General features: G+C 47.2%; 1 protein-coding gene across 1 annotated transcript; it reads right to left on the bottom strand.

Moving 5' to 3' along the window:
* Window positions 1-319: 319 nt before the first annotated feature.
* Window positions 320-22,707, bottom strand: LOC101444398 (serine protease 33-like). Its single transcript, XM_012518171.3, has 5 exons — window positions 22,380-22,707; window positions 21,658-21,820; window positions 21,100-21,380; window positions 20,172-20,323; window positions 320-1,226 (listed from the first exon to the last, which is right to left on the bottom strand). The coding sequence occupies exons 1-5, from the start codon at window positions 22,504-22,506 to the stop codon at window positions 966-968; spliced, it is 984 nt and encodes a 327-aa protein (XP_012373625.2). The 5' UTR covers window positions 22,507-22,707; the 3' UTR covers window positions 320-965.
* Window positions 22,708-26,329: the final 3,622 nt, after the last annotated feature.

Genomic DNA, 26,329 nt, shown 5'->3' with positions numbered 1-26,329 from the left:
GCCACCGAAAGTAAATACCTGAAATGACTGAAACTCGCTCCACCGGATCCCAGATGCCTTGCTCTTTGATCATGATTGTAACATGATATAACCTTTATCTTGTGATTGTAAAAACCTTGTGCCTCGCCCCCACTTGTACCCCCTCATCCTGTTTTACAACTTTCAAGTCTGGTGATCACTAGACAACCTCCCAGTGTGAATTAATGAACTAACCTACCCCAATTCCTAAACTATCTTCCTAGGCACGCGCAATACTTTCTGTGCACAGTCTGCACATGCTCAGTCTTTTTCTTTTTTCAAAGATTTATTTACTTCCCCCTTCCCCTCCTCCCCCCTGCTGTTTTTGCTGTGTTGTCTTCTCTTCTCATTTCCTCTCCTCTAGGATTCGCCAGGATTCGATCCTGGGGATCACTGATAGGGGGAGAGGTTCCCTGTCAGTTGTGCCACCTCAGTTCCTGGTCTCTGCTGCACTTCACCTTGACTCTCCCCTTGTCTCTCTTTTGATGCGTCATCGTCTTGCTGCGTGACTCCCTTGTGCAGGCACTGGCTCGCCGTGCGGGCACTCGCGCGGGCACGCGTTCTCTTCTTCTTTTTCACCAGGAGGCCCCAGGAATGGAACCCGGTCCTCCCATGTGGTAGGCGAAGCTCTATCACTTGAGCCACATCCGCTTCCCCCAGAAGTCTGCAGGCAGCAGGGAGGGCACCAGGGAGAGGACAGGGCCGGGCTGGGGGCTGCCAGGGCTGATGAAGGGAAGCGGTGGGTACTGGGGGGGGGTGGTGTTCTGCAGGAAAGGGGGCCACAGAGGGTCTCCGGAGAACAGGGCATTGGGTGGATGGTAGAAGGCAGCTGCTGAGGGCAGGCATGCAAAGGGGTCTTTCTGAGAAGCAGCCTGCTGCTCCCTGGCAGGGACACAGGACATGAGTTTGGGGTGTAGGGGGCTGAGATTCGGGGCTAGGCCACCCCCTTAGCCAAGCCCCAGGGAGAGAGGGGCACCCCCCAGAGGTCCCAGGAGCAGCAACAGCGCAGAGGCGAGGACCCCAGGAGAGAAGCTTCTGCCTCCTGGGGCTGAGTTCCCCGTTACGCTGGCAATCCACGGGGCGTAGAAACTGACGTTGGTGTAGACACCAGGTTTCCTGGGGAGGCCACAACTATGGCCCCAGCTCACCAACCCTGCCTGGGTCCAGACGCCACCGATGTCGCAGACCAGGGGGCCTCCGGAGTCGCCCTAGGGGGAAAGAAGTGGTCTTCGTAAGAGGCCGAGGGGCTGGGCTGCTCCGAGCCGGCCGCCTGCTTCCACAGGTGGGAAATAGAGACCCACCGCTTGCCCCTTCCCCAGGCCCCCCCCAAATGTCTCCAGCAATCTACTGCCCAGGTGTAGTGGACAGAGGGGGATCAATGGATTGGAAGGCAGGTGGGACTGCTCTGGAAATTGGGGAGAAAATCCCTGGCAGCTGGGACAAGCAATGCAATGGGGATAATTTGTTCTCTAAATAAAATGTCAAGTTCTAGTACAGCCAGGAAAAGCAATGACGAAAACTGCACTTCAGAGGGCTCTGAGGAGCTCTTCTGCGTGGCCTGTATTGCTGTTTGCTTTGTTTGTGTTTGTTTGTTTGCACTGGTTTTGATGAAAAAAAAAAATCTCGTCTTAGATAAAGCAATATCAAGAGATGGTGTGGGGAAGCAGACGTGGCTCAACTGATAGAGCATCCACCTGCCATATAGGAGGTCCAGGGTTCGATACCCAGGGCCTCCTGGCCTGTGTGGGGAGCCGGCCCACGCACAGTGCTGCCGGGGCCAAGGAGTGCCGGGCCATGCAGGGGCGCCCCCGTGTAAGGGTGCCTCACACGCAATGAGTGCACTCCATAAGGAGAGCCGCCCCACGTGAAAAAAGCACAACCTGCCCAGGAGTGGCACCACACACACGAAGAGCTGACGCAGCAAGATGACACAACAAAAAGAGATACGGATTCCCGGTGCCGCTGACAATGCAAGCGGACACAGAAGAACACACAGCAAATGGACACGGAGAGCAGACACCGGGGAGGAAGGGAAGAGAAATAAATAAAATAAATCTTTAAAGAAAAAAGAGTGTGAGTGTGGTGGGAAGAAGGAAGCTTCAGGAGTCAGTCCATCCACCAAAACAACTGTTGAACTGGCAAGAACCGTGTTTAAGTCAACTGTTTGGGAACTCTGGAGCCTGGTGGAACACTGCGCAGAATCGAGAGAAGAGCGGAGGGAAGAGGCTGGTAAACTGGGGTAAATACTGGTCAACTGCACCCTGCGAGCAGCAGCGGCCAGCCCCAGCCCCAGCCCCAGGGCCAGCGGAAGTGGAGACCGCAGCCCGGGCTCCCGGCGCAGCTTGCTGGCGCCAAGGGGGCTAGGAGGACCTAGTCCTTCAAAACCATGGAGGCGGTGGCCTGACCCCGATCACGGCTTTGGGTCAGCTACTTCAGACGCTGTGAGGGGATCTGGCTCCGAGGGAGGCTGTTGTCCCAACCCCCTTAGACAAAGGGTCAGAGGAGTCTTATAGACACAGTACCTATTTTATACTCCACTTCTCAGTTTCCATTCCCCGTTTGGAAGCAAAAATGTTTGGAAAATTCACAAATTGAAGGCTCTAGACCTCACCAAGAAAATAATAGTAGTAATAAATAAATAACCTCAGCAATCCCAGAGAAGTGGGAAACTAGATTTCCCGAGTTACAACAGCACTACTCAGAATGTTCAGTCTGCAACAAAAAATTACAAAACATACAAAGAAACAGGAAGTATGACCCATTCACAAGAAGAAAAAATAATTTACCAGAAACCATTCCTGAAGAAGCTCATATATTGGAACTATTAGTGAAAGACTTTAAATCAATGGTCTTCAATACATTCAGTGAGCTAAAGAAAACCATATATAAGAACTAAAGGAAATCAGGAAAACTTTGAACAAAATAAAGGGAAATTATAAAAAGGAACCAAACAAATTTTGCGGCTGCAAAGTACAGTAATTGAAATGAAAACCCATTAGACACATTCAATAGCACATTTTAATAGAATAAAATGTCAGCAAACTTGAAGATAAGACAAGAAAAATTATCTAGTGTGATGAGCAGAAAGAAAAATAATGAGGAAAAATGAAAAGAGCCTGAGGGCCCTGTGGGACACTAAAAGTGTACCAACAGGGAAGCGGATGTGGCTCAATCGATTGAGCTCCCGTCTAACATATGGAGGGTCCCAGGTTCGATTCCTGGGGCCTCCTGGTGAAAAGCAAGCCGGCCCATGCAGCACAGAGAGCTGGCTGGCCTGCATGGTGCAGAGAACTGGTGCAATAAGATGATCTAACAAAAAAAGACACAGAGTAGAGACAGTGAGAGACACAACAAACCAGGGCACAGAGGTAGCTCGGGCAATTGAGTGTCTCTCTCCGACATTGGAAGGTCCCGGGATTGGTTCCAGGATGAGAACCAATCTCTTCAGGAAGAGAAGACGAGAAGAGAGGACAAGCAGACACAGAAGAATACGCAGTAAGTGGACACAGAGAGCAGACAGTGCGTGCAGGCAGTGGGGTGGTGGTGGTGGGGGGCTGTAAACAAATACGTCTGTTTGTGTACAAACATACATCACTGGAATTCCAGAAGGACGAGAGAGAGAATGGGGCAGGAAGAAAGTATTGAAGAGATAATGGCCAGAACTTCCCAAATCTGATGAAAGACATGAATACACACATCCAGGAATCTCAATGAACTCCAAGCAGGGTACACTCTAAAAAGTCTATACCACAACACGTTATAGCAAAATCGTCAAAATCCAAAGACAAAGCAAGGATTTTGAAAGTAATATACAAAGGGTCCACAATAAGATTAATAGCAGATTTCTCATCCAAAACTATGGAAGCCAGAAGACAATTGGCATTTAAAGGTCAGGAAAAAACATCAACCAAGAAGTCTGTATCTGGCAAAATTATCATTTAAAAATCAAGGAGAAATTAAGACATTTACAGATACACAAAAGCTGAAAGAATTCATCACCAGAAGACCTGTCCTACAAGAAATGCAAAAGAGAATCATTCATGCTGAAATAAAAGGATACTAGACAGTAATTCAAAGCTCTAAGAAGAATTAAAGAATATTGGTAAACATAAAGGTAATACATATAGGTAAACATAAAGTCTGGTATTACGGTAGTTTTGGTTTGTAACTGCTTTTCTCCCCAGATGACTTACCAGGAAAATAACATTATAAATTTATATAAATGGAAATACAATGCAAAAAGATGTAAACCAAGATAATAACAATTTAAAGGGGAAGAAATGGTGATATACAGGAGTAGTGAGTTTGTATACTACTAAAACTAGATTGGTACTAATCAAACAAGGTTGTTATTAAGATGTTCATTGTATTTACAAAGGTAATAACCACTTAGAAAATAATTTAAAATAGAGAGAAAAGAAGGAAGAAGGGAATCAAAAAGGTACATCACCAAAAAGCAACAAAATACCAAAAAATGGCATTAGTGGAGTAACTGAGGAACAAAAAACATACAAGACCTACAAAAACAAATAGCCAAATAGCAGATGTAAATTCTTTCTTCTCAGTTATTACCTTAAATGCCAATGGATTAAACTCCCCAATTTAAAGGCAGAGATTGAAGATTGAGTGAAAAAACATGATCCATCTATATGCTGTCTACAAGAGACTCACTTTAGGTACAAAGACAAAAAAAGGTTGAAAGTTAAAAGGGTGGGAAAAGATAGTCCATGCAAATAGTAATTAAAAGAAAGCTGGGATCATCTGGATTGATGCAGAAAAGGCATTTGACAAAATCCAGCATGCTTTCTTGATAAAAACACATCGAAAAATAGGAATAGAAGGAAACTTCCTCAACATGATAAAGGGCACGTATGAAAAACCAATAGCTAACATCATACTCAATGGTGAAAGAATGAAAGCTTTCCTTCTAAGATCTGGAATAAGACATGGATGCCTTCTGTCACCACTGTTATTCAACTTCGTGCTGGAAGTCCTAGCCAGGGCATTTAGGCAAGAAAAAGAAATAAAAGGCACGAAAATTGAAAAGAAGTAAAATTTTCATTATTTGTAGATGACATGATCCTATACATAGAAAGTTCCCAAAAAATCTACAACAAACCACCACACCAGGGAGCCAAGAGTGCCTACAACTGCAAGCAAGAGAATTGCATTCATCATCCATGTGGAATCTAAGCCCCCTCTCAATACAGAGGTGGAGTGGACATATCACAGGATGGAGGAATAGAGTATGGATTAGAGTAGACTTACTGATATTCTACTATGGAACTATTGTAAATAGTAATAAAAGAAACTGTAGCATTGATGTGGAAAAAGTGGCCACGGTAGCTGCTGAGGGTAGGGAGAGGGAAGAAGAGATATGATGTGGGGGCATTTTCAGGACTTGGAGTTGTCCTGGGTGGTACTGCAGGGACAGATGCTGGACATTGTATGTTCTGCCATAGCCCACTGGATGGACTGGGGGAGAGTGTAAACTACAATGTAAACCTTTATCCATGTGGTACAGCAGTGCTCTAAAATGTATTCTCCAAATGCAATGAATGTCCCACGATGATGAAGGAGGTTGTTGATGTGGGAGGAGTGGGGTGAGGGGGGTGGGGGGGGTATATGGGGACCTCTTATATTTTTTGAATGTAACATTTAAAAAAATATAAAGAGAGAAAAATAAATAAATAAATAAAAATAAAAATCTACAACAAAGCTACTAGAGCTAATAAATCAGCAAAGTGGCAGGGTACAAGATCAACATGCGAAAAATCAGTAATGTTTCTATATACCAGTAATGCACAAGCTGAGGAGGAAATCAAGCAACTAAATGAATCAAGTGTCTAAGAATAAATTTAACCAAGAATGTAAAGGACTCGTACACAGAAAACTACAAAACACTGCTAAAAGAAATCAAAGAAGACCTAAATAAATGGAAGGAGACTCCATTTTCATGAACTGGAAGACTAAATATTGTTAAGAAGTCAATTCTGCCCAAATTGATTTACAGATTCAACGCAATTGCAAACAAAAAATTCCAACAGCCTACTTTGCAGAAATAGAAAAGCCAAATTATCAAATTTACTTAGAAAGGTAAGTGGTCCTGAAAGCCAAAAACAAGAAACAAAAAAATCTTGAAAAAAGAGAACAAAGTTGGAAAACTCACAGTTCCTAACTTTAAATCATATTACAAAGCTACACTGGTCAAAACAGTATGGTAGGGAAGCAGATGTGGCTCAAGCAATTGAGCTCCTGCCTACTACATGGGAAGTTCAGGTTTGGTTCCTGCTGCCTCCCTAAAGATGATGAACAAGACCGCGAGTTGACACAACAGGCTGGCATGGCGAGCTAATGCAACAAGATGATGCAATAAGAGACACACAGAGGAAAACATAATGAGAGACATAGTAAAACAGGGAGCAGAAGTGGCTCAAGTGATTAGGCACCTTCCTCCCACATGGGAGGTCCCAGCTTTGGTTCCCAGGGTCTCCTAAAAAAAAAAGAAGACCGGCACAGAAAAAACAGACACAGCAAAGGCGAAACAATGAGGGGGTAGGGAGAAGTAAGTAAATAAATAAAATATTTTAAAAAGAAAGAAAATAGCATGATACTGGCACGAAGAGAGACATACTGACCAATGGAAGAGAACTGAGAATACAGCAATCTACTGCCAATTGATTCTTGTGTTTTTTTGAGGTACCGGGGCTGGGCATTGAACCCAGGACCCCATATGTGGGAAGCCAGCGCTCAGCCACTAAGCCACATGGGCTTCCCTGAATTGGTTTTTTTTTTTTTCATTTGTTTTGCTTGTTTGGTTTTTTCAGGAGGCATCAGGAACTGAGCCCGGGACCTCCCAGGTGGGAGGCGGGCACTCAACCTCTTGAGCCACATCCGCTCCATGGCCAACTGATTTTTTTTTAAAAAAGATTTATTTATTTATTTAATTTCCCCCCTCCCCTGGTTGTCTGTTCTTGGTGTCTATTTGCTGCGTCTTGTTTCTTTGTCCGCTTCTGTTGTCGTCAGCGGCACGGGATCAGCAGCACGGGAAGTGTGGGCGGCGCCATTCCTGGGCAGGCTGCACTTTCTTTTCACGCTGGGTGGCTTTTCCTCCCGGGCGCACTCCTTGCGCGTGGGGCTCCCCCACGCGGGGGACACCCTTGCATGGCACAGCACTCCTTGCGCGCATCAGCACTGCGCATGGCCAGCTCCACACGGGTCAAGGAGGTCCGGGGTTTGAACCGCGGACCTCCCATATGGTAGACGGACACCCTAACCACTGGGCCAAAGTCCGTTTTCCTGGCCAACTGATTTCTGACAAGGCTGCCAAGTCCACTCAACTGGGAAAGAATAGTCTCGTCAACAAATGGTGCTGGGAGAATTGGATATTCATACACAAAAGAATGAAAGAGGATCCTATCTCACACCATATACAAAAATTAACACAAAATGGATCAAAGGCCTAAATATAAAAGCCAGGACCATAAAATTACTAGAAGAAAATGTAGGGAAACATCTTCAAGATCTTGTGGTAGGTGGTGGTTTCTTGGATCTTACACCCAAAGCACAGCAACAAAAGAAAAAGTACATAAACCTCCTCAAAATTGAACTTTTTCACCTTGCAGGACTTTGTCAAAAGGGTAAAAAGGGAGCCAACTCAACAGGAGAGAAATATTTGGAAATCACATATCCAATAAGGGTTTAATATCCATAATATATAAGGAGATGCTACAACTCAACAATAAAAAGACAAAACCACCCAATTTAAAAATGGACAAAAGATTTGAATAGACATTTGTCCAAAGAAAAAATACAAATGGCAAAAAAACATGAAAAATTGTTCAACATCACTAATGATTAGGAAAATGCAAATCAAAGCTACAATGAAATATCATTTCATACCTATTAGAATGACCACTATTAAAAAGACAGAAAACTACAAGTGTTGGAGAGGATGTGGGGAGAGAGAGGAACACTTATTCACTGTTGGTAAAATGTAGAATGGTACAGCCACTGTGGAGGATTGTTTGGCAGTTCCTAAGGAAGTTAAATGTAGACTTGCCATGTGATTCAGCAATATCACTAAGTATATACCCAGCAGAACTGAGAGCAGTGGCATGAACAGATATCAGCACACTGATATTCACAGTGGCATTATTTACGATTGATAAAAGATGGAAACCCAGGTTTCCATCAACCAAAGAATGGATAAACTGTAGTGTATTCACATGATGGGATATTACGCAGCTATAAGAAGAAATGAAGTCGTGAAGCATATGACGACATGGATGAACCTGGAGGACAATTTCTTGAGTGAAAAGTCAGACACAAAAGGACTCCTGCTACATGATTGTGCCATAATGAACTAACTATGTTGTGTAGGGTGGCGGACTTGGCCCAGTGGTTAGGGCGTCCGTCTACCACATGGGAGGTCCGCGGTTCAAACCTCAGGCCTCCTTGACCCATGTGCAGCTGGCCCATGCGCAGTGCTGATGCGCGCAAGGAGTGCCCTGCCATGTAGGGGAGCCCCACGCACAAGGAGTGCGCCCCGTAAGGAGAGCCGTCCAGCGCGAAAGAAAGTTCAGCCTGCCCAGGAATGGCGCTGCACACACGGAGAGCTGACACAGCAAGATGACGCAACAAAAAAAAGAAACACAGATTCCCGTGCCGCTGACAACAACAGAAGCGAACAAAGACGACGCAGCAAATAGACACAGAGAACAGACAACCGGAGGGGGGGTGGGGGGGAGAAATAAATAAATAAATCTTTAAAAAAATATTTATATATATGTTGTGTAAACTCATGGAGTTAACCAGAAAATAGAATGAGGTTAGAGAATGGAAAAGAAAGGGTTCATCTGTGCAGAATTGGTAAAAAGGTTGTTTGTTAACCTTTAGGAATGAACAGAAATGGTGAAAGCATATCACAGTGTTTGGAACTAGCAGTGCTAGTCTATGGGTATGACAGTGGTTGAAAGGGAAAGTCTAAGGTCATGTATATTACTAGAAGGACAACTTTAAAAAATGTAACATGGGACTGTATAGTATAGTAAAACCTCACGTAAAATATGAATGTAGCTAATATTGCATATATAAGACTGTTTTCTTTGAAACTGAATAAATGTTACAATATAGTAATATCAGGCAAAAATACAATCAAAGCAAACTATGGACAGTACTGTATAGTAATATATTAATACTCTTCCAGTAAGGGTTTAAAAAAAACAGGAAATCTACTAAGGGAAAGAAACTAGATATGAGGTATGACATAGTGCTTGGCACCATCTATACAAAATATAAACACAAATATACTAGAAAGACAGACACAGAAGAGCAGTTATGTACAAAAGAGGAAGCAGAGATTGAGAGCTGATAAGATTTTGTTTTTTATTTATTATTATTATTATTGGAATAAAGAAATTGCTCTGGGGGTTTCTGATGTTGGGCTTTTAATGTTGGAGTTTGATGGTGACGCCTTAAGCTGGAGCCCTGGGAAGTAAGTTCACAGAGGAAAGAGAAGCCAGCCCCATGAAGAGAGGAACCCTGAGCCCAGGAAGAAGCAAGCCCTGGGAAGAGAGGAACCTTGAACCCAGAGAGAAGCAAGACCCTGGAAGGGAGGAACCCAGGAAGCCTGAACCCTCGCAGTCATCGGCAGCCATCTTGCTCCAACATGTGAAAATAGACTTTGGTGAGGGCAGTAACTTATGCTTTATGGCTGGGCATCTGTAAGCTCCTACCCCAAATAAATACCCTTTATAAAAAAAAATTTTTAAAAGAAAAGAAAAGAAAATGCCCTAATAATGTTTGAAGTGATGAATGCACAATTATGTCATTATACCAAATACCATTGATTATACACTTTAGATGGATTGTGTGCTTTATTAACATGTAGCTATAAAATTGATTTGTTTAAAAATTTTTTTAAAAGATCTTGTGCTAGGCAATGGTTTCTTAGACTTTACATCCAAAGCACAAACAATGAAAGAAAAAATAGATAAATGGGATGTCCTCAAAATTAAAAACTTTTGGGAGTAGATGTGGCTAAAGCAGTTGCTCTCCCGCCCCCCACATGGGAGGTCCCATGAGGTTCAGTTCCCAGTGCTTCTGAAGAAAAAAAAACAAACAACAAGCAAAACAAATGAAAAAACCAACTCAGGGAAGCTGATGTGGCTCAGTGGTCGAGTGCCGGATTCCCACATATGAGATCCTGGTTCAATCCCTGGCCCCAGTACCTCAAAAAAAAAATAATAATAATAACAACTTTTGTGCCTAATAGGACTTTGTCATGAAAGTAAAAATATATGGGAGAAAATATTTGGAAACCACATATCCAGTGAGGGTTTAATATCTAGAATATATAAAGAAATCCTACAACTCAACAATAAGAAGTCAAACAACCCAATTAAAAAATGGTCAGGGGGAAGTGGATATGGCTCAAGCAATTGGGCTCCCGCCTACCACACAGGAGGTCCCTGGTTCTGTTCCCAGTGCCTCCTAAAGAAGATAGCAACCTGGCGTGATAGGCAGGCGTGGCAAGCTGACACAACAAGAGACACAAGAAGAAAAACACAATGAAAGACAGACAAAGCAGAAGCAGGGAGCAGAGGTGGCTCAAGCAATTAGGCACCCCTCTCCCTCATCAGAGGTCCCGGGTTTGGCTCCTGGTGCCTCCTAAAGAAACAAGGAAGATGAACAGACACAGCAAGTGAAAAACAACAAGGGGGTGGGGAGAAATAAAAAAATAAATCTTGAAAAAGGAAGTGGGAAGGAAGCGTGTATGACTCAAGCAGTTGAGCGCCTATCCCTCAGCAGGGAGGTCCTGGGTTTGATCCCCAGTGCCTCCTTAAAAAGCAAAAAATAATAATAACAAGCAAACAACTCAGGGGAGATGATGTGGCTCAGTGGTTGAGTGCTGGTACCTCAAAAAACAAAAGGGCAAACTGTGATGGCATGCATGTTTATTTTATAAGTTCCAACTTCTACTATACACTTATTGTTTATGTATATTCATGTGTGAATGATATACTTCAATAAAATATTTTCATAAAAAACAGATTGGTAATTGACCAAGAAAGAGAAGAGTATCTGTGTAAAGATTTTATCTCTAAGAAAAGATAGCATACTGGAATTTTGTGCAAGGATAACAAATATTTACACCAGTGTTGCTTGCACTCATTTGGATAATAGGAAAGAACAACACCCACTTGGTCTAGTACTTTCAAGGGATCATTTCCCTAAGCTCCTAAAAATAAAAATCAAAGAAAATTTACTGTTTTCTAAGAAATATTCAATAGAAAAATTTTAAAAGGGCAAGAATAGCCATTTCTCCAAAGAGGATTCAAAAATAGCTAGAAAGCATATGAAAAGTAGTTCAACCTCACTAGCTCTTAGGGAAATATAAATCAAAACCTCAATGAGGGACATGGATGAGGCTCGACCAATTGGGCTCCCGTCTACCACACAGGAGGTCCACAGTCCTCAGGAGGGCGGGCTGCCCCATGTGGCGAGCTGGCCCACGCAGAGCGCCAGCTGACGCGGAGAGCTGGCGCAGCAAGATGACGCAACAGCAGGCACAGAGGTGAAAAAATAAGAAGACATAGCAGAACTGGAAGCTGAGGTGGCGCAAGAGAGTAACTGCCTCTCTGCCACTCGCGAAGGTCTCAGGTTCGGTTCCCGGAGCTGCCTAATGAGAATATAAGCAGACACAGAAGAACACACAGCAAATAGAATGCAGGGGGGTGGGGGGAGAGAAGTAAATAAAAAATAAATCTCTAAAAACAAAAGCAAAACCACAACGAGGATACCACTTCACACCTTATAGAATAGCCCATATTACAAAAATGGAAATGACCAAGTTTTGGAGAGGATGTGGAGAAACAGGAGCACTCGTTCATTGCTGGTGGGGATGTAAAATGGTGCAGCTGCTGTGGCAGTCAGCTTGGCTGTTCCTCAGGAAGCTAAGTATAGAGTTACCATATCATCCGGCAAGCCTGCCACGAGGTATATACCCAGAAGAATTGACAGTGGGGACTTGACCATGTATTTGCACGCTGATGTTCCTAGCAGCATTATTCACAATTGCTGAAAGACGGAAGCAACCCAAATGTCCATCAGGAAATGAAAGGAACAGCAAAATGTGGTCCACCCAGATGATGGAGTAACACTCAGCTAGGAAAAGAAGAGAAGCGCTGGTACACACTAAAACACGGGCGAACCCTAAGACCTCATGCTGAGTGACACAAGCCAGGCTCAGAAGGACCAATACTGTATGATCTCACTGATATGAACTAATTATAATAAGCAAACTCATCGAGTTAGAATCTAGAATATAAGTTACCAGAAAACAGATTAGGTTTAGAGAATTGAGAGTTGACGATTAATTTGTAGAGAATTTCTATTTAGGTTGATTGTAAAGGTTTAGGAATGAGTGGTGGTGATGCTAGCACATTATTGTGAGTGCAATCAACAGCCCTGAACAATATAGATGAATATGGTTAAAAGGGGAAACTTTATGTTCAGATTGCTAGAAAAAAAAGTAAAAAGATAAAAAGAAAAAAATTAAAAGCTAAAACATGGGACTGTACAACCCAGCGAACCCTACTGTAGATGACGCACTACAGTTAATAGCACAAGTGTAAGACTGAGCTTTCATGAATCATAATAAATGTATGATATTAATATAAGGTGTTAATAATAGGATGGTGTAGCAGTTTGATATAATGGACAAATTCCAAAAGAAATACTGGATTATGTTTGTTAACTGATCTTTTCCTCTGGGCATATTCTATTATATTGGATTCACAGGTTTACTTGATTAATTATGTAAACCTCTTGTGCCAGTAGGGTGATGAGTCCCCACCCACCAAAGGGTAAAAAGCATGGCAAAAGACAAAGTTGGGGTGTTTTTGATGTTGGGAGTTCGATGCTGAAGCCTTGAGCTGGAGCCCCAGGAAATAAGCTCACAGAGAAAAGAGAAGCCAGCCCCATGAAGGAAGGAACCCAGGAAGCCTGAACCCTCACAGACGTCAGCAGCCATCTTGCTCCAGCACATGGAAATAGACTTTGGTAAGGGAGGTAAATTATGCTTTATGGCCCAGTATCTGTAAGCTCCTACCCTAGATAAATACCCTTTATAAAAGCCATCCCCTTTCTGGTATTTTGCATCAGGACCCCTTTGGCTGACTAATACAGATGGTATTTAGAAAAATATACCTAATGTAAATTATAGACAGTAGATGATAGTACTATTTTAATAATCTTACATCAATTATAACAAAGATGACTATTGTGAAAAAATAGTGCAATGATAAAAAGTGCTATTAATTGTAACAAATGTTCTAAATCAATGCAAGGTGTTGGTGGGAGTGTGTTTTATGGGAATCCTGTATTTTTTGCATGATTGTTTTTAAACCCACAATTTCTCTGATAAAAATTTTTCAAAGAAAAAAATAGCCAGAGTGGCTATATTATTGTCAGACAAAATAGACTAAGTCAAAAAAGATTACAAGAGACAAAGAAGGATATTATATACTGATAAAGGTTCAATCCAACAAGAAGATATAATGATTATAAACATATATGCACCTCACGATTGACCCAAAATATACAAAGCAAAAATTGACAGAATTGAAGGAAGAAATAGATCTCAGTAATAGTTTGAGACTGCAATATACCAAACTTTCAATAACTGATAGAACATCCAAGATCAATAAGGAAATAGAAGACTTGAACAAGGCTCTTAAGCAGTTAGACCTAATGGACACTCTAGAACACTAAACCCAACAGAAAAAGACACACTCTTCTCACGTGCACAGGGAACAATTTCCAGTATAAACCATATGTTAGACCATAAATCAAATCTTAATAAATTTTAAAATATTGAAATCATACAAAGTATCCTCTTGGACCAAAATGGAATAAAGCTAAAAATCAGTAACAGAAAGAAAAGAGAAATGTTATGAATATGTGGAAATTAAACAACAAACCCTTAACCAGTGGGTCAAAGAGGAAGTCACAAGGGAACTTAGAAAATGTCTTGAGGGAAGCGAACTTGGCCCAGTGGTGAGGGCGTCCGTCTACCACACGGGAGGTCTGCAGTTCAAACCCCGGGCCTCCTTGACGCGTGTGGAGCTGGCCCACACGCAGGGCTGATGCGCGCAAGGAGTGCCCTGCCATACAGGGGTGTTCCCACGCAGGGGAGCCCCATGCGCAAGGAGTGCACCCCGTAAGGAGAGCCGCCCAGCGCGAAAGAAAGTGCAGCCTGCCCAGGAATGGCACCGCACACAGGAGAGCTGACACAGCAAGATGACGCAACAAAAAGAAATACAGATTCCCAGTGCCGCTGACAACAACAGAAGCAGACAAAGAACATGCAGAGAACAGACAACTGGGGTGGGGTGGGGTGGGGAGAAATAAATAAATAAATCTTTAAAAAAAAGAAAATGTCTTGAGAGGAATGAAAAAGAAAGGCCGACATACCAAACTTAAGGGAGGCAGAGAGGACAGTGCCGACAGGGAACGTTACAGCTCTAAATGCCTACTTTAAAAAAGAAAAAGATCATAAATCCTTAACTAACTTTACACCTAAAGAAACTAGAACACGTAGAACAAACTAAACCCAAATTTAGTAGAAAAAAGAAAATAGTAATGATTAGAGCAGAGATTAAATGAAACAGAGAATAAAAAAGACAATAGAAAGAATCAACAAAACTAAAAGTTTTTTTTTAAAGAGATTAAGAAAATCAACAAAGTTTTAGACACGTTGACAAAGAGAAAGAGAGAGAAGACAAAAATAATAACTAAAATCAGGAATGAAAGTAGGGGCATCACTATTGACTTTACAGAAATAACAAGGATTATAAAAGGATACTATGAACAATTATAAGGCAATAAATTAGAAAACTTAAATGAAATGGATAGGGAAACAGATGTGGTTCAAGCAATTGGGCTCCGGTTTACCATATGGGAGGTCCAGGGTTCGATGCCCAGGGCCTCCTGGTGAGGTCCAGGGTTCGATGCCCAGGGCCTCCTGGTGAGGTCCAGGGTTTGATGCTCAGGGCCTCCTGGTGAGGTCCAGGGTTCGATGCCCAGGGCCTCCTGGTGAAGGCAAGCTGGCCCATGTGGTGAGCTGGCCCACATGAAGTGCTGCCCCATGTGGGAGCGCCCCTCCCTGCACAGGACTGCCACCCCACACAGGAGTGCCAGCTGACGCGGAGAGCTGGTGCAGCAAGATGATGCCACAAGAGACACAGAGGAGAGACAATAAGACATAGCAGAACAGGAGCTGAGGGGGCGCAAGAGAGTGAGTGCTCGCCTCTTTCCCACTCCAGAAGGTCCCAGGATCAGTTCCTGGAGCCACCTAATGAGAAGACAAGCAGACCCAGAAAAACACAGTGAATGGACACAAAGAGCAGACAACGGGGGTGCGAGGGAGAAATAAATAAATGAAATCGATGAATTCTTATAAACGTACAAATTATCTAATCAAAAGAAGAAATAGAACATCTCAGTAGGCCTTAACAAGTAAAGAGATTGAATCAACAATCAAAACCTCCGGGGGAAGCGGCTGTGGCTCCATCAGTTGGGCTCCCGTCTACCATATGGGAGGCCCTGGGTTCAAGTCCCAGGGCCTCCTTGTGAAGGCAGGCTCGCCCGCACACTGCAGAGAGCCACCAGCCCAGGCGCCGCAGAGTGCCACCTGGCCCACAAGCACCGCAGAGAGCTGACTCAGCAAGGTGACGCAACACAAAGGGAGACAAGCAAAAATGCAGAGGAGCGCACAGCAAACAGACACAGAGAGCAGGCAGCAAACAAGCCACAAGGTGCGCGGGGAACAAATAAAAATACAGACACAACGCACAGTGAAATGGACAGAGAGAGCAAACAGCACACAAAAAGCCGCAAGGGGTGGGGGATAAAAAAAAAAACAAAACCCTCCTGGGAGCAGATGTAGCTCAAATGTTTGAGCGCCTGCTTCCCATGCACAAGGTCGTGGGTTCAATCCTGGAGACCTCCTAAAAAACAAATAAACAAACAAAACCAACTTTCATTGGGGAGCTGATGTAGCCTAGTAGTTGAGCAACTGCTTCCATGGCCCTGGTTTCAAACTCTGGTATTTCCTAGAGAAAAAGAACCTCCCAACAAAGAAAAGTCCAGGACTAGCTGGTTTCACTGTCCAATTCTACCAAACATTAAAAGCGGATTTAATACCAATCCTTCTCAAACTCTTCCAAAAAATAGAAGAGGCAGAATTACTTCCAGACTCAGTCTATGAGGTCACCACTACCCTGACACTGAAGCCAGATAAAGACAGCCCAAGTAAAAGAAAATTACAGACCAATATCCCTTATGAACACAGATGCAAAAAATCCTCAACAAAGTACTGGCAAACTAAATCCAACAATATATTGAAATGACCCTTTGATTGTATTAAATGTCACTTTTACCTGATTACATGAAGATCAGGGCTTTGATTCAGTAGGCCGTTGTGTCCCTACCCCCTTGGTGGGCAGACACTCACATAGAAAACAACACAGCAGAGAGAGGTTATGTGTAAGTTCGGAGCCCCAGGGAGAGAGCTGAGCCATGGCTCGGGTTCAGAGGTCCCGGGTTCGGCTCCCAGTGCTTCTTAAAGAAACAAGGAAGATGAACAGACACAGGAAGTGAAAAACAACAGGTGGGGAGAAATAAATTTTTAAAAATCTTTTTAAAAAATAAAAATAAAGAAGACTTAAATAAATGGAAAGACAGCCCATGTTCATGGATTGGAAGACTTAATATTGTTAAGACATCAATACTGTCTAAAGTGATCTACAAATTCCATACAATCCCTATCAAAATTCTAATAGCCTTTTTTGAAGAAATGGAAAAGCTGACCCTCAAATTCATATGGTATTGCAAGGGGCCATGCATAGGCAAAACAACCTTGAAAAAGAAAACAAAGTTGGAGGATTCACTCTTCCTGATTTCACAACTTACTATAGGGGAGCAGGTGTGGCTCAAGCAGCTGAGTACCTGCCTCCCACATGGGAGCTCCTGGGTTTGGTTCCCAGTGCCTCCTGAAAAACAACAACAACAAACAACAAGCAAAACAAATGATAAAACCAACTCAGGGAAGCCGATGTGGCTCAGTGGTTGAGCACCAGCTTCCCACATATGAGGTCCTGGGTTCAATCCCCAGCCCTGGTACCTCAAAAACAAAACAAAATAAAACAAAACTTACTACAAAGCTATAGTAATTAAAACCATATGGGAAAGCGGATTTGGTTCAATGGATAGAGCATTCGCCTACCACATGGGAGGTCCAAGGTTCAAACCCAGGGCCTCCTGACCCATGTGGTAAGCTGACCTATGGGCAGTGCTGATGCACACAAGGAGGGCCGTGCCATACAGGGGTGTCCCCTGTGTAGGGGAGCCCCATGCATAAGGAGTGCGCTCCACAAAGAGAGCCGCCCCATGTGTAAAAAGCACAGCCTGCCCAGGAATGGCACCACACACAAGGAGAGCTGACACAGTAAGATGACACAACAAAAAGAGACACAGATTCCTGGTGCTGCTGACAAGAATACAAGCGGACACAGAAGAACACACAGTGAATGGACACACAGAGCAGACAACTCGGGGGGAAGGGGAGAGAAATAAATAAAAAACAAATCTTTAAAAACAAAACAAAACTGCGTGATACTGGCATAAGGATAGACATATAAACCAATGGATTAGAATTGAGAGTTGAGTTAAATCCACACACTTATGAACAGGTCATATCTGACAAGGGTGCCAAGTCTATTCAGTTGGAAAGAGTAGTCTCTTCAACAAATGGTACTGGAATAACTGGAAATCCACAAGCAAAAGAATGAACTTTATACCTCTCATTATATGCAAAAATTAATTCAAAATGGATCAACAGTCTAAATACAAGAGCCAAAACTATAAAACTCTTACAAGGAAACAGTGGTATATCTTCAGGATGTTGTAATAAGCAATTAATTTTTAGATTTTACACCAAAAGCACAAGCAACCAAGAAAAATAAAATGGATTGCATCAAAAGTAAAAATTGTATGCATCGAAGGACATCATCAAGTAAGCAAGAAGACAACCTATGTACACAATCGGAAAAAATATTTGGAAACCATGTATCTAATAAGGGTTTAATATCCAGAATTTATAAAAATTCCTACAACTCAACCACAAAAGGACAAACAACCCATTTAAAAAATGGGCCAAAAATTCAAATAGACACTTCTCCAAAGAAAACGTGTGAATGGCGAATGAGTATATAAAAAGATGCTCAATATTATTAACCATTAAAGAAATGCAATTTAAAATTATAATGAGATACAATTTCATACCTATCAGGATGGCAACTATTTAAAAACTGAAAATAACCAGTTTTGGTGAGGATGCAAAGACACAGAAACTCTTACATTGCTGATGAGAATGTAAATGGTGTGGCCCCTGTCGAAAGCAGTTTGGTGGTTCCTCAGAAAATTAAACATAGAATTACATTTGACCCAGCAATTCCACTCCTAGGTATAGCCCCAAAAGGTTTGAAAGCAGGGACTCGGGCAGATATTTGTACATCAGCATTCATCACAGCATGACTCACAATTGCTGAAAGGTGGAAGAAACCCAAGGGTCCATCAACAAACAGATGGATGGCTCAACAAAATGCACCCTATCCTTACAATGGAATATTATTCAGCTGGAAAAAGAAGTTCAAGACAGATGAACCTTGAAGATGTCATGTTGAGTGAAATAAATCAGACACAAAAGGGCAAATACTGTAGGATTTTTTTTACCTCAAATACTTAAAATAAGCAAATTCATAGAAAGAGAAAGCAGAATAGTGCTTATTGGGGAGGAGGGAAGGGAGATTGGGGAGTTACTGCTAAACAGGTATGAGTTCTGACTTGTGATGATGAAAATAGTCTGGAAATAGAGTAATGAAAGTTGCATGGGAAGCAGATTTGGCTCAACAGATAGAGCATCTGCCTACCACATGGGAGGTCCAGGGTTCAAACCCAGGGCCTCCTGACCCGTGTGGTGAGCTGGCCCACGCTAGGAGTGCCCTGCTTTGCAGGGGTGTCCCCCACATAGGGAGCCCCATGTGCAAGGAGTGCACCCTGTAAGGAGAGCCACCCAGTGTGAAAAAAGTGCAGCCTGCCCAGGAGGGGTGCAGCACACAGGGAGAGGTAATGCAGCAAGAAGACGCAACAAAAAGTGACACAGGTTCCCGGTGCCACTAACAATAATACAAGTGGACACAGAAGAACACAGAGTGAATGGACACAGAGAGCAGACAACTGGGGGGCGGGGCAGGGAAGGGAGACAAATAATAAATAAATAAATCTTTTCTTAAAAAAGTTGCACAGTACTGTCAATGTACTTTCTGCCAAAGAACTGTCCACTTAGAGTGGTCAAAATGGTTTTTATGATATGCATATTTTACCAGAATTAAAAACAAATTAATCATTTCTTTAAAGAGGCAATGAGAGGTGAAGGAGACGAAGTATGATTTGCAATTAGGATGATCACTTAGTGCATCAAGGGAAGACAGGATCAGCCCAGCTCACCAGTGACCTGCTCAGCAGGAAATTTGCTCAAAGGCTCTAAGTGTTCATTTTTGGAGATAAAACCTTTTTTTTTTCCCTAGCCAAAAAGGAAAAGCATTAAGAATGGGCATATGCTCAAAGTTAGCTTAAGCACAGCTGCAGATTTTACATGTTCCAACAATACTTATAAGATATCTGAAAGTGAGACCGGTCCAGAGATGTTTTTTTTCCTCCTTGAATTGACTCTTACATAAAAATTTTTTGCAGGGCAGAGGGAAGGGCAAAGGGGAGTTATCGCTTAATGGGCATAGAGTTTCTGTAAGCCCAGAACAGCTTAACAGCTTAAAGGGCTGATGAGAAAGTGCTGGTAATGGCTGGTGGTGACGGGAGCACAACATTGTGACTGTGTGCACCGAAAACGGTTAAAACAGCAAATTTTATGTTAGACGTATGTTACTACAATACAATTTAAAACTAGGAAGGGAAACAAAAGAAAAACAAAACAAAACAAAAAGAAAAACCAGAAAGGGAATGTTGCCCTCCTCTCCCCAGGAATCTGCAGTGGGTTGGGGAGGAGGGGACCCCGGCCTGGGCTGGCTCACCTGGCACGAGTCCTTCTGTCCTTCCTCAAAGCCAGCACAGAATGCGTCCTCAAGGACGGGCGACTCGGAGTCCACCTGGTAGTAGGCGTTGCAGGTCTGGGAGTCGATGATGGGCAGCTGCAGCTCCTTCAGGGTGAAGGGCGGCGGGAGCGCTGGGTGGGGGCGAGAGACGCTCTGGGTGGTGGGCGCAGACGGTGGCCAACTCCTGGCGGCTCAGGGCTGGGCTGACCCTACACGCCCACACTCGGATGGACCGAGGTCGAGAAGTCACTTCAGGGCAACACTCCTCCCACCGTGAGCAGGGGCTCGTGCTGGTTGTCCCCAACCCCCGACGAGGACGCCGCGGTGGCACGCGGAGCCCTTCGACTCACCACCTCGGGGAGGCTGCAGCCAAGGCCCCAGGGGAGGCCCCGAGAGAGGATGCATGCCAGCGCCCAGGTGAGGGAGGGCTGGCTCACCCTGGGGCACACGGGAGTGGGGGGCCTGGGTGTGGGGTCCTGCTCTGGCGGGATGGGGACCGAGCCACCTCCGCATACGAGCCTGACCTTCCGGGACTAGGTCTAGGGCGCCGGGCCCTCTTGGCCGTGCTTCATCCCCCAGGACCCGCACCCAGCCCCAGGAGGCTGGCACCCTGGGGCCCGCACCAGGAGACCGGGTCCTCCTGCAGGCAGCCTCCAGGGCCCTGCGGAGGAGCGAGCGTGGGCGGTCTCTGTGGCACCCAGAGACCCCCTCCACGGCCGGGGCCTGGCGGGAGGGCCTGGGGTGGTGGCCGCTGCTGCAGGGAGCCGAAGAGCCCTGTCTCCGCGGCTTAGCCTTGGCCGTGGCCGCCCAGCACCGGGGCCGATGGCAATGCTGCCTGAGGGGGTGGCAGGGGCCCTGGGGAGGGTATCAGAGCGGGACCCCATGGAGCCGCCCGCCGCCCCCTTACATTGACTGACGCCTACGTGGCCCCAGCCCGTGACCCAGCACCAGGTGCCGGGGCCCAGGGGGTCTCCGGGCTGGGGGAGGCAGACGGGAAGGATGAGGCTGCTGAAGTTGACGGGTGAGGCCAGGCGCACGAGGGCCACGTCCGCGGCGAGCTGCTCCTCGGAGTAGCCCGGGTGCTGGATGAACTGCGCCACGGCCCGCAGCACCCCGGGCTCCTGCGGCGGCTGCGGGTAGGAGGAGACGGTGCCCAGGAGCACGTGGTAGGCCGACGGCGGCACGCTCCTAAGGGCGGGCAGCGAGAGGTCGCGGGGGTCGCGCGGGCCCGGGGCCTGGCACGCGCCGCGCCTGCTCAGCTTTCACTGTCACTTCTCGGGGTGAACCCGGGAGACCCGGCGCTGGGGACCTCTCGAGCCTCTGACCTTTGACCCGGCCCAGAGCTCGGGCGTCCTACCCTGCCCCCTTCTCCCGCCCAGCTGTGGAAGTGTGGGTGTCCCGCGGAGGGGAGGGGGAGGGCCCCGGCAGGCCCGAGCCCACCCTTGCACCCGCAGGAGGTACTCACGGTTGGAAGCAGTGGGCTGCGGTGAGCACCCACTCCTCGGCGATCAGCGAGCCCCCGCACACGTGCTGCCCCTCCTGCCGCAGGCTGACCTGCCAGGGCCACTCGCCGGGCTCGGCGTCCTGCCCCGACAGGATGCGGCCGGACACGTGCGGGCGCCCACACACTGCACAGAGAGCCGTGGGAGCCGGACCCGCGCAGGCCCCTCCGCCGCCCTGCAGACCCGCCCTCATCTATCCCGGCCACCCGCGAGCTGCCAATAGGCTCGGCACGCGGGTCCCCTGTGCTGCCCCTTCTCCTCCGGGGAAGACTGGCTGGCCCTGGGGTGGAGGTGGGTCCTTGCGTTTCTGAGCCAGCAGTGGAGGTGGGTGGGCCCGGGAGGAGCTGCGCTCTGGGGACCTGGATGGCTCAGCCGAGCTTACTGGGGAGACAGGAGCCCAGAGGGTAGGGACAGCGAGCGGACCACAACCCAGCGCTACGAGACGCCTCCCTGCCACCCTGGGAGGACCCCATGCATCACCCAGCGCACCTGCTCCCTGGAGGCTGGGTGAAGGCGCAGGAGCCCGGCGCGGGCTCTGGGGTTGGGGCGGCTGCGTCCTCAGGGACGGGTGAAAGGCTCCCAGGAGCAGGGCTGGGATGGACTCCTTCCCGCTCCACGCCCCCCCCCAGCCCAGGCGCTCTCCCACCACCCGGCCTGGCCCCGCCCGCCCCCAGAGCTGCCCTACCTGAGCTCAGCGCTGCCCCACGGGCACCCTTCAGGGAGCGGTCGGGTGTGGGCGTCGGGGGGGTCTCGCTCCCCCGGAGGACTCCCAGGAGGAGGGAGAGCAGGGTGGTGGTGAGGGCCAGCTCCATGGCCGCCCAGGACAGCCCCTCCCTGCGCTCCTGGGGTCAGAGTCCGCGACACTCCAGGCAGGGCGAGGTGGCTGCAGCTCAGCCCCGCCCTGGCGCGCCCTGGTGTGGTGGACACCTCCATTGGGGGTGGCCAGGCCAGGAAGGAGCCGGGATCCCCTGACCCGGCTGGAAGCACAAGGCCAGCAGCCCCTGCCCCGGTTACCTGGCACTGGCCGAGCATGTGACATGCCTGTCATCTGGCCAAACGCCAGGGCCATCATGACCCCCCGAGGCCGAAGGGCCCGCCCAGGCCCTCCGGGTGGCGAGGCCAGGTGGGTCTACTTCGCGCTCCCACCACAGCGCCCGGCACCCGGGGAGGGGGAAAGGGGCTGGAGCTGGGCGCGGCCCCTGGGGCCCGACGGGGAGCAGGTCCCTCCCAGCCCCCACGCGGCCGTTCACCTCTCACCCGGGGGGGCTCCGGGGCCTTGGTGGGTCTGGGTCTTTGAGGGGAACTCACTATTCAAGAGGGGCAGCTGAAGCAGACCCTGGACTCAGCAGGGAAGCAACGTGCAGGCACCCCGCCGCCCACTCTCCCTGCCTCTGCCGGGCGGCCGTGGCCGTGGCCCTGGCTCTCAGAGGCCTCCCAGGCTGGGGCTGTGTGGGCAGCAGAGGAGAGAAGCTGGGGCTTGGGCAGGAGGTGGAGGAGACCCTCCTGGCCCTAGGCGCTCCCCGCTGCTCAGAGCACCCATGCTCCAGACACCCCACGGCCTGGCCTCCCAGGGGCGCCCCATGCTGGGGGACTGGACGCCGCCTTTCCCAGGGCACCCCTGCCACAGCCGCCCCAAGGGCCTCTTGAGCCCCCCCCCCCATGCTCACTGCAGGCGGACAGCACAGCCAGGGCCCCCCGTTGTGCTGCTGCTCCTTCCCTGACCTTGACCTCTACCTGGACACTTGACTCCTGAGAAAACATGGATGACTCAGCTTTCTCGAGTAGTCAGAGCATTGTGGTGATTTATGTTGCTCAGAGCGATGTGGTTGTGGGGGCATAAAGGCGCCTACTCTTTTCGGTGGGTTGCAGCCTCAGTGTAAAAAGATTCTATTTCAGGGTTGACTGCCAACCTCGGATTCTTTCGTCTGATGGTAGTATTTCCGCATCTACTTTCATCTTGGTTGTAATTTCTACAGATTTATGTTTAAAATATAGAGTGCTGCCGAGGGCTGAGAGACTCCCAGCCCTACAGTCATGGCAGACGGCCCTGGGGTTCACTGCCCTGCCAGGGGGCCCTACTTTGGAATTTGAGCTCCTGAGTGTGATGGAGTTGAACTCAGATCTGACCTCTCTACACATGCCTCTTCTGTCATTTTTTACTGAACCTGTTTGGTACTGGGGTAGTGTATGCCCAAGAGACTTTAATCTCTGGACTGGCCATGTGCCAGCTGGGCCCTGACCCTCAGTAGAGGTCTAACACCTACTCTCTGGGTCGTTGGACTTACCCAGGTCAGCTGACAGGGAGGTGAGGATGGACAACCACCACACCAGGAAACTGAGAGTGTCTATAAGTGCAAGCAGGAGAATCGCATCCATCAGCCATGTGGGATCTAAGCCCCCTCTCACTATAGAGGTGGAGTGGGCATCACTATCCCAAGAGCCACAGGATGAATAAAATATGCCTTAGAGTGGACTTACTGGTGTACTACTATAGAATTATTGTGACTTCAACAATGGAAGAAATTGTTATCATCGATGTGGAGACAGTGGCCACAGGAGTTGATGAAGGCAGGGAGAGGAAGAGGTGTGATATGGGGGCATTTTCAGGAATTGGAGTTGTCCTGAATATTGCAGGGACAGAAGGACAGTATAAATCCTGCCATAACCCACTGAATGGACTGGGGGAGGGTGTAAACTATAATCCACGCAGTGCAGCAACGCTCCAAAATGAGTTCATCAAATGCAATGAATGTGCCGCACTGATGAAAGAGGACGCTGTGTGGGAGCAGTGGGGGCTGGAGGACTGGGGTATATGGGAACCTCTTCTACTCTTTAATGTCAACTTTGTTGTTGTGAGACACTGGCCTACCTGGTCCTTATTGTAAATGTTACACTTGTTCTAGTGTAGCTGTTGCAGCTGTTCCCTGTTATAGATGATGTTGCAGTTCTAAGAGCAAAGAGCTGCTCGGTAGTTTCCAATAAATACTATGTGGAAACTAGGGTCGAGGCTCTCAGTTCCAGAAGCTGAGAATCCCCTGGTCCCATCTTTATCTCCTCTGTTTTCTTTTTTTTTTAAAGATTTATTTATTTATTTATCCCCCCCCCCCCCCGCTTGTCTGTTCTTGGTGTCTATTTGCTGCGTCTTGTTTCTTTGTCGCTTCTGTTGTCGTCAGCGGCACGGGAAGTGTGGGCGGCGCCATTCCTGGGCAGGCTGCACTTTCTTTCGCGCTGGGCAGCTCTCCTCACGGGCGCACTCCTTGCGCGTGGGGCTCCCCCACGCGGGGGACACCCTTGCGTGGCACGGCACTCCTTGCGCGCATCAGCACTGCGCATGGCCAGCTCCACACGGGTCAAGGAGGCCCGGGGTTTGAACCGCGGACCTCCCATATGGTAGACGGACGCCCTGACCACTGGGCCAAAGTCCGTTTCCTTTATCTCCTCTCTTGTGTCTCTCTCTGATCTTTATTTCGTAAAGTTCTGCATTACCTTCCCTTCAAGCTAACCTATTTTGAGCTGATTGCAGCATTTTGTGTGATCTATGTATCTTTAAAAAAAAAAAAGACAAAATATTTTTTAAAATAGAGGAAAAGAAAATTGCATACACATGTACAAAGGAGTTAAAAAAAATGAAATTTTTAGCCTACTTAGTTTATACTTATTGGAATGCATATACTGGAATTTTCCCACTGGAGCGCCTGCCATGATTGCACATTGTGAAGTACTTCCACTAGCAGTGCAGTGTTGTCTCTTTTTATGTTGCAAAAGAAACAGAAGTTTCCCAAGATTCACCGATATGTTATTGGGATTAAGGCTCTGTACTAAGTTGAACAGTGTCCCCCCAAACTCACATCCACCGGAACCCCAGCAGACAACATTCTTTGGAAACAGGTGGGTGAGAGGTGACCTAAAGACACAAGAGTGGCCCTGTGTCCATTAGAACTGTGTCCTTAGAGTAAGAGGGACATCTGGACACAGAGAGACAGAATCACAGGGACAAGGCCATGAAGAAGGGGAGGGACAGCAGTCCTTCAGCCACAGCCGAGGAGCACCTGGGGCCCCCGGAGCTGGAGGGACCCCAGCCCTGGCCTGACCCCCCATTCCAGACTCCTCCCCTCCAGAACGGGAGAGAACGTGTTGCTGCCGTTTGAAGCCACCCCGTTGGTGGTAGTTTGTTTGGCAGCCACAGGAAACGAATTGAGACCCGACTGCCTGCTTGAGAGCTCTGTTTGGTCTCAGAAGTTGCATTTGAGAACTCCTGGGTTATGGACTCATCAAGAGCCAGTGCTTCTGTCTCCTGCTCTGCAGGTCCATCTGTCCCCAAGAATGGACAGTCCAGTTTGGTCAGATGATCTCCAGGCTGGTCAGTCTAGAACAGCAGGCCACCACAGCTGTTACATGTGGTAGAAACCATCTGAATCCCCAGTCCAGGGCTCTTTTTCCTGGAAGCTGGTCTCTGTTGTCCACAACAGGTACATCCGGCCAATATGCCTCCTGGGCTCAGCCTGGGGCTTCCTCGCCAGCCAGGAAAGGATGGGACCCTCCATCCAGCCCCGGGCTGAGGGAGAGGCAGGGTGGGGGTCTGCGCAGGCTCCTGGGGGAGGGGGGGTCCTTGTCTCCACCCCACTCCTGCATCCT

Source organism: Dasypus novemcinctus, chromosome 23, assembly GCF_030445035.2.
Source record: "Dasypus novemcinctus isolate mDasNov1 chromosome 23, mDasNov1.1.hap2, whole genome shotgun sequence".
Classification (NCBI taxonomy): domain Eukaryota; kingdom Metazoa; phylum Chordata; class Mammalia; order Cingulata; family Dasypodidae; genus Dasypus; species Dasypus novemcinctus.
The sequence above is the reverse complement of the archived record's forward strand: the minus strand, read 5'-3'. Positions and strand labels throughout refer to the sequence as shown.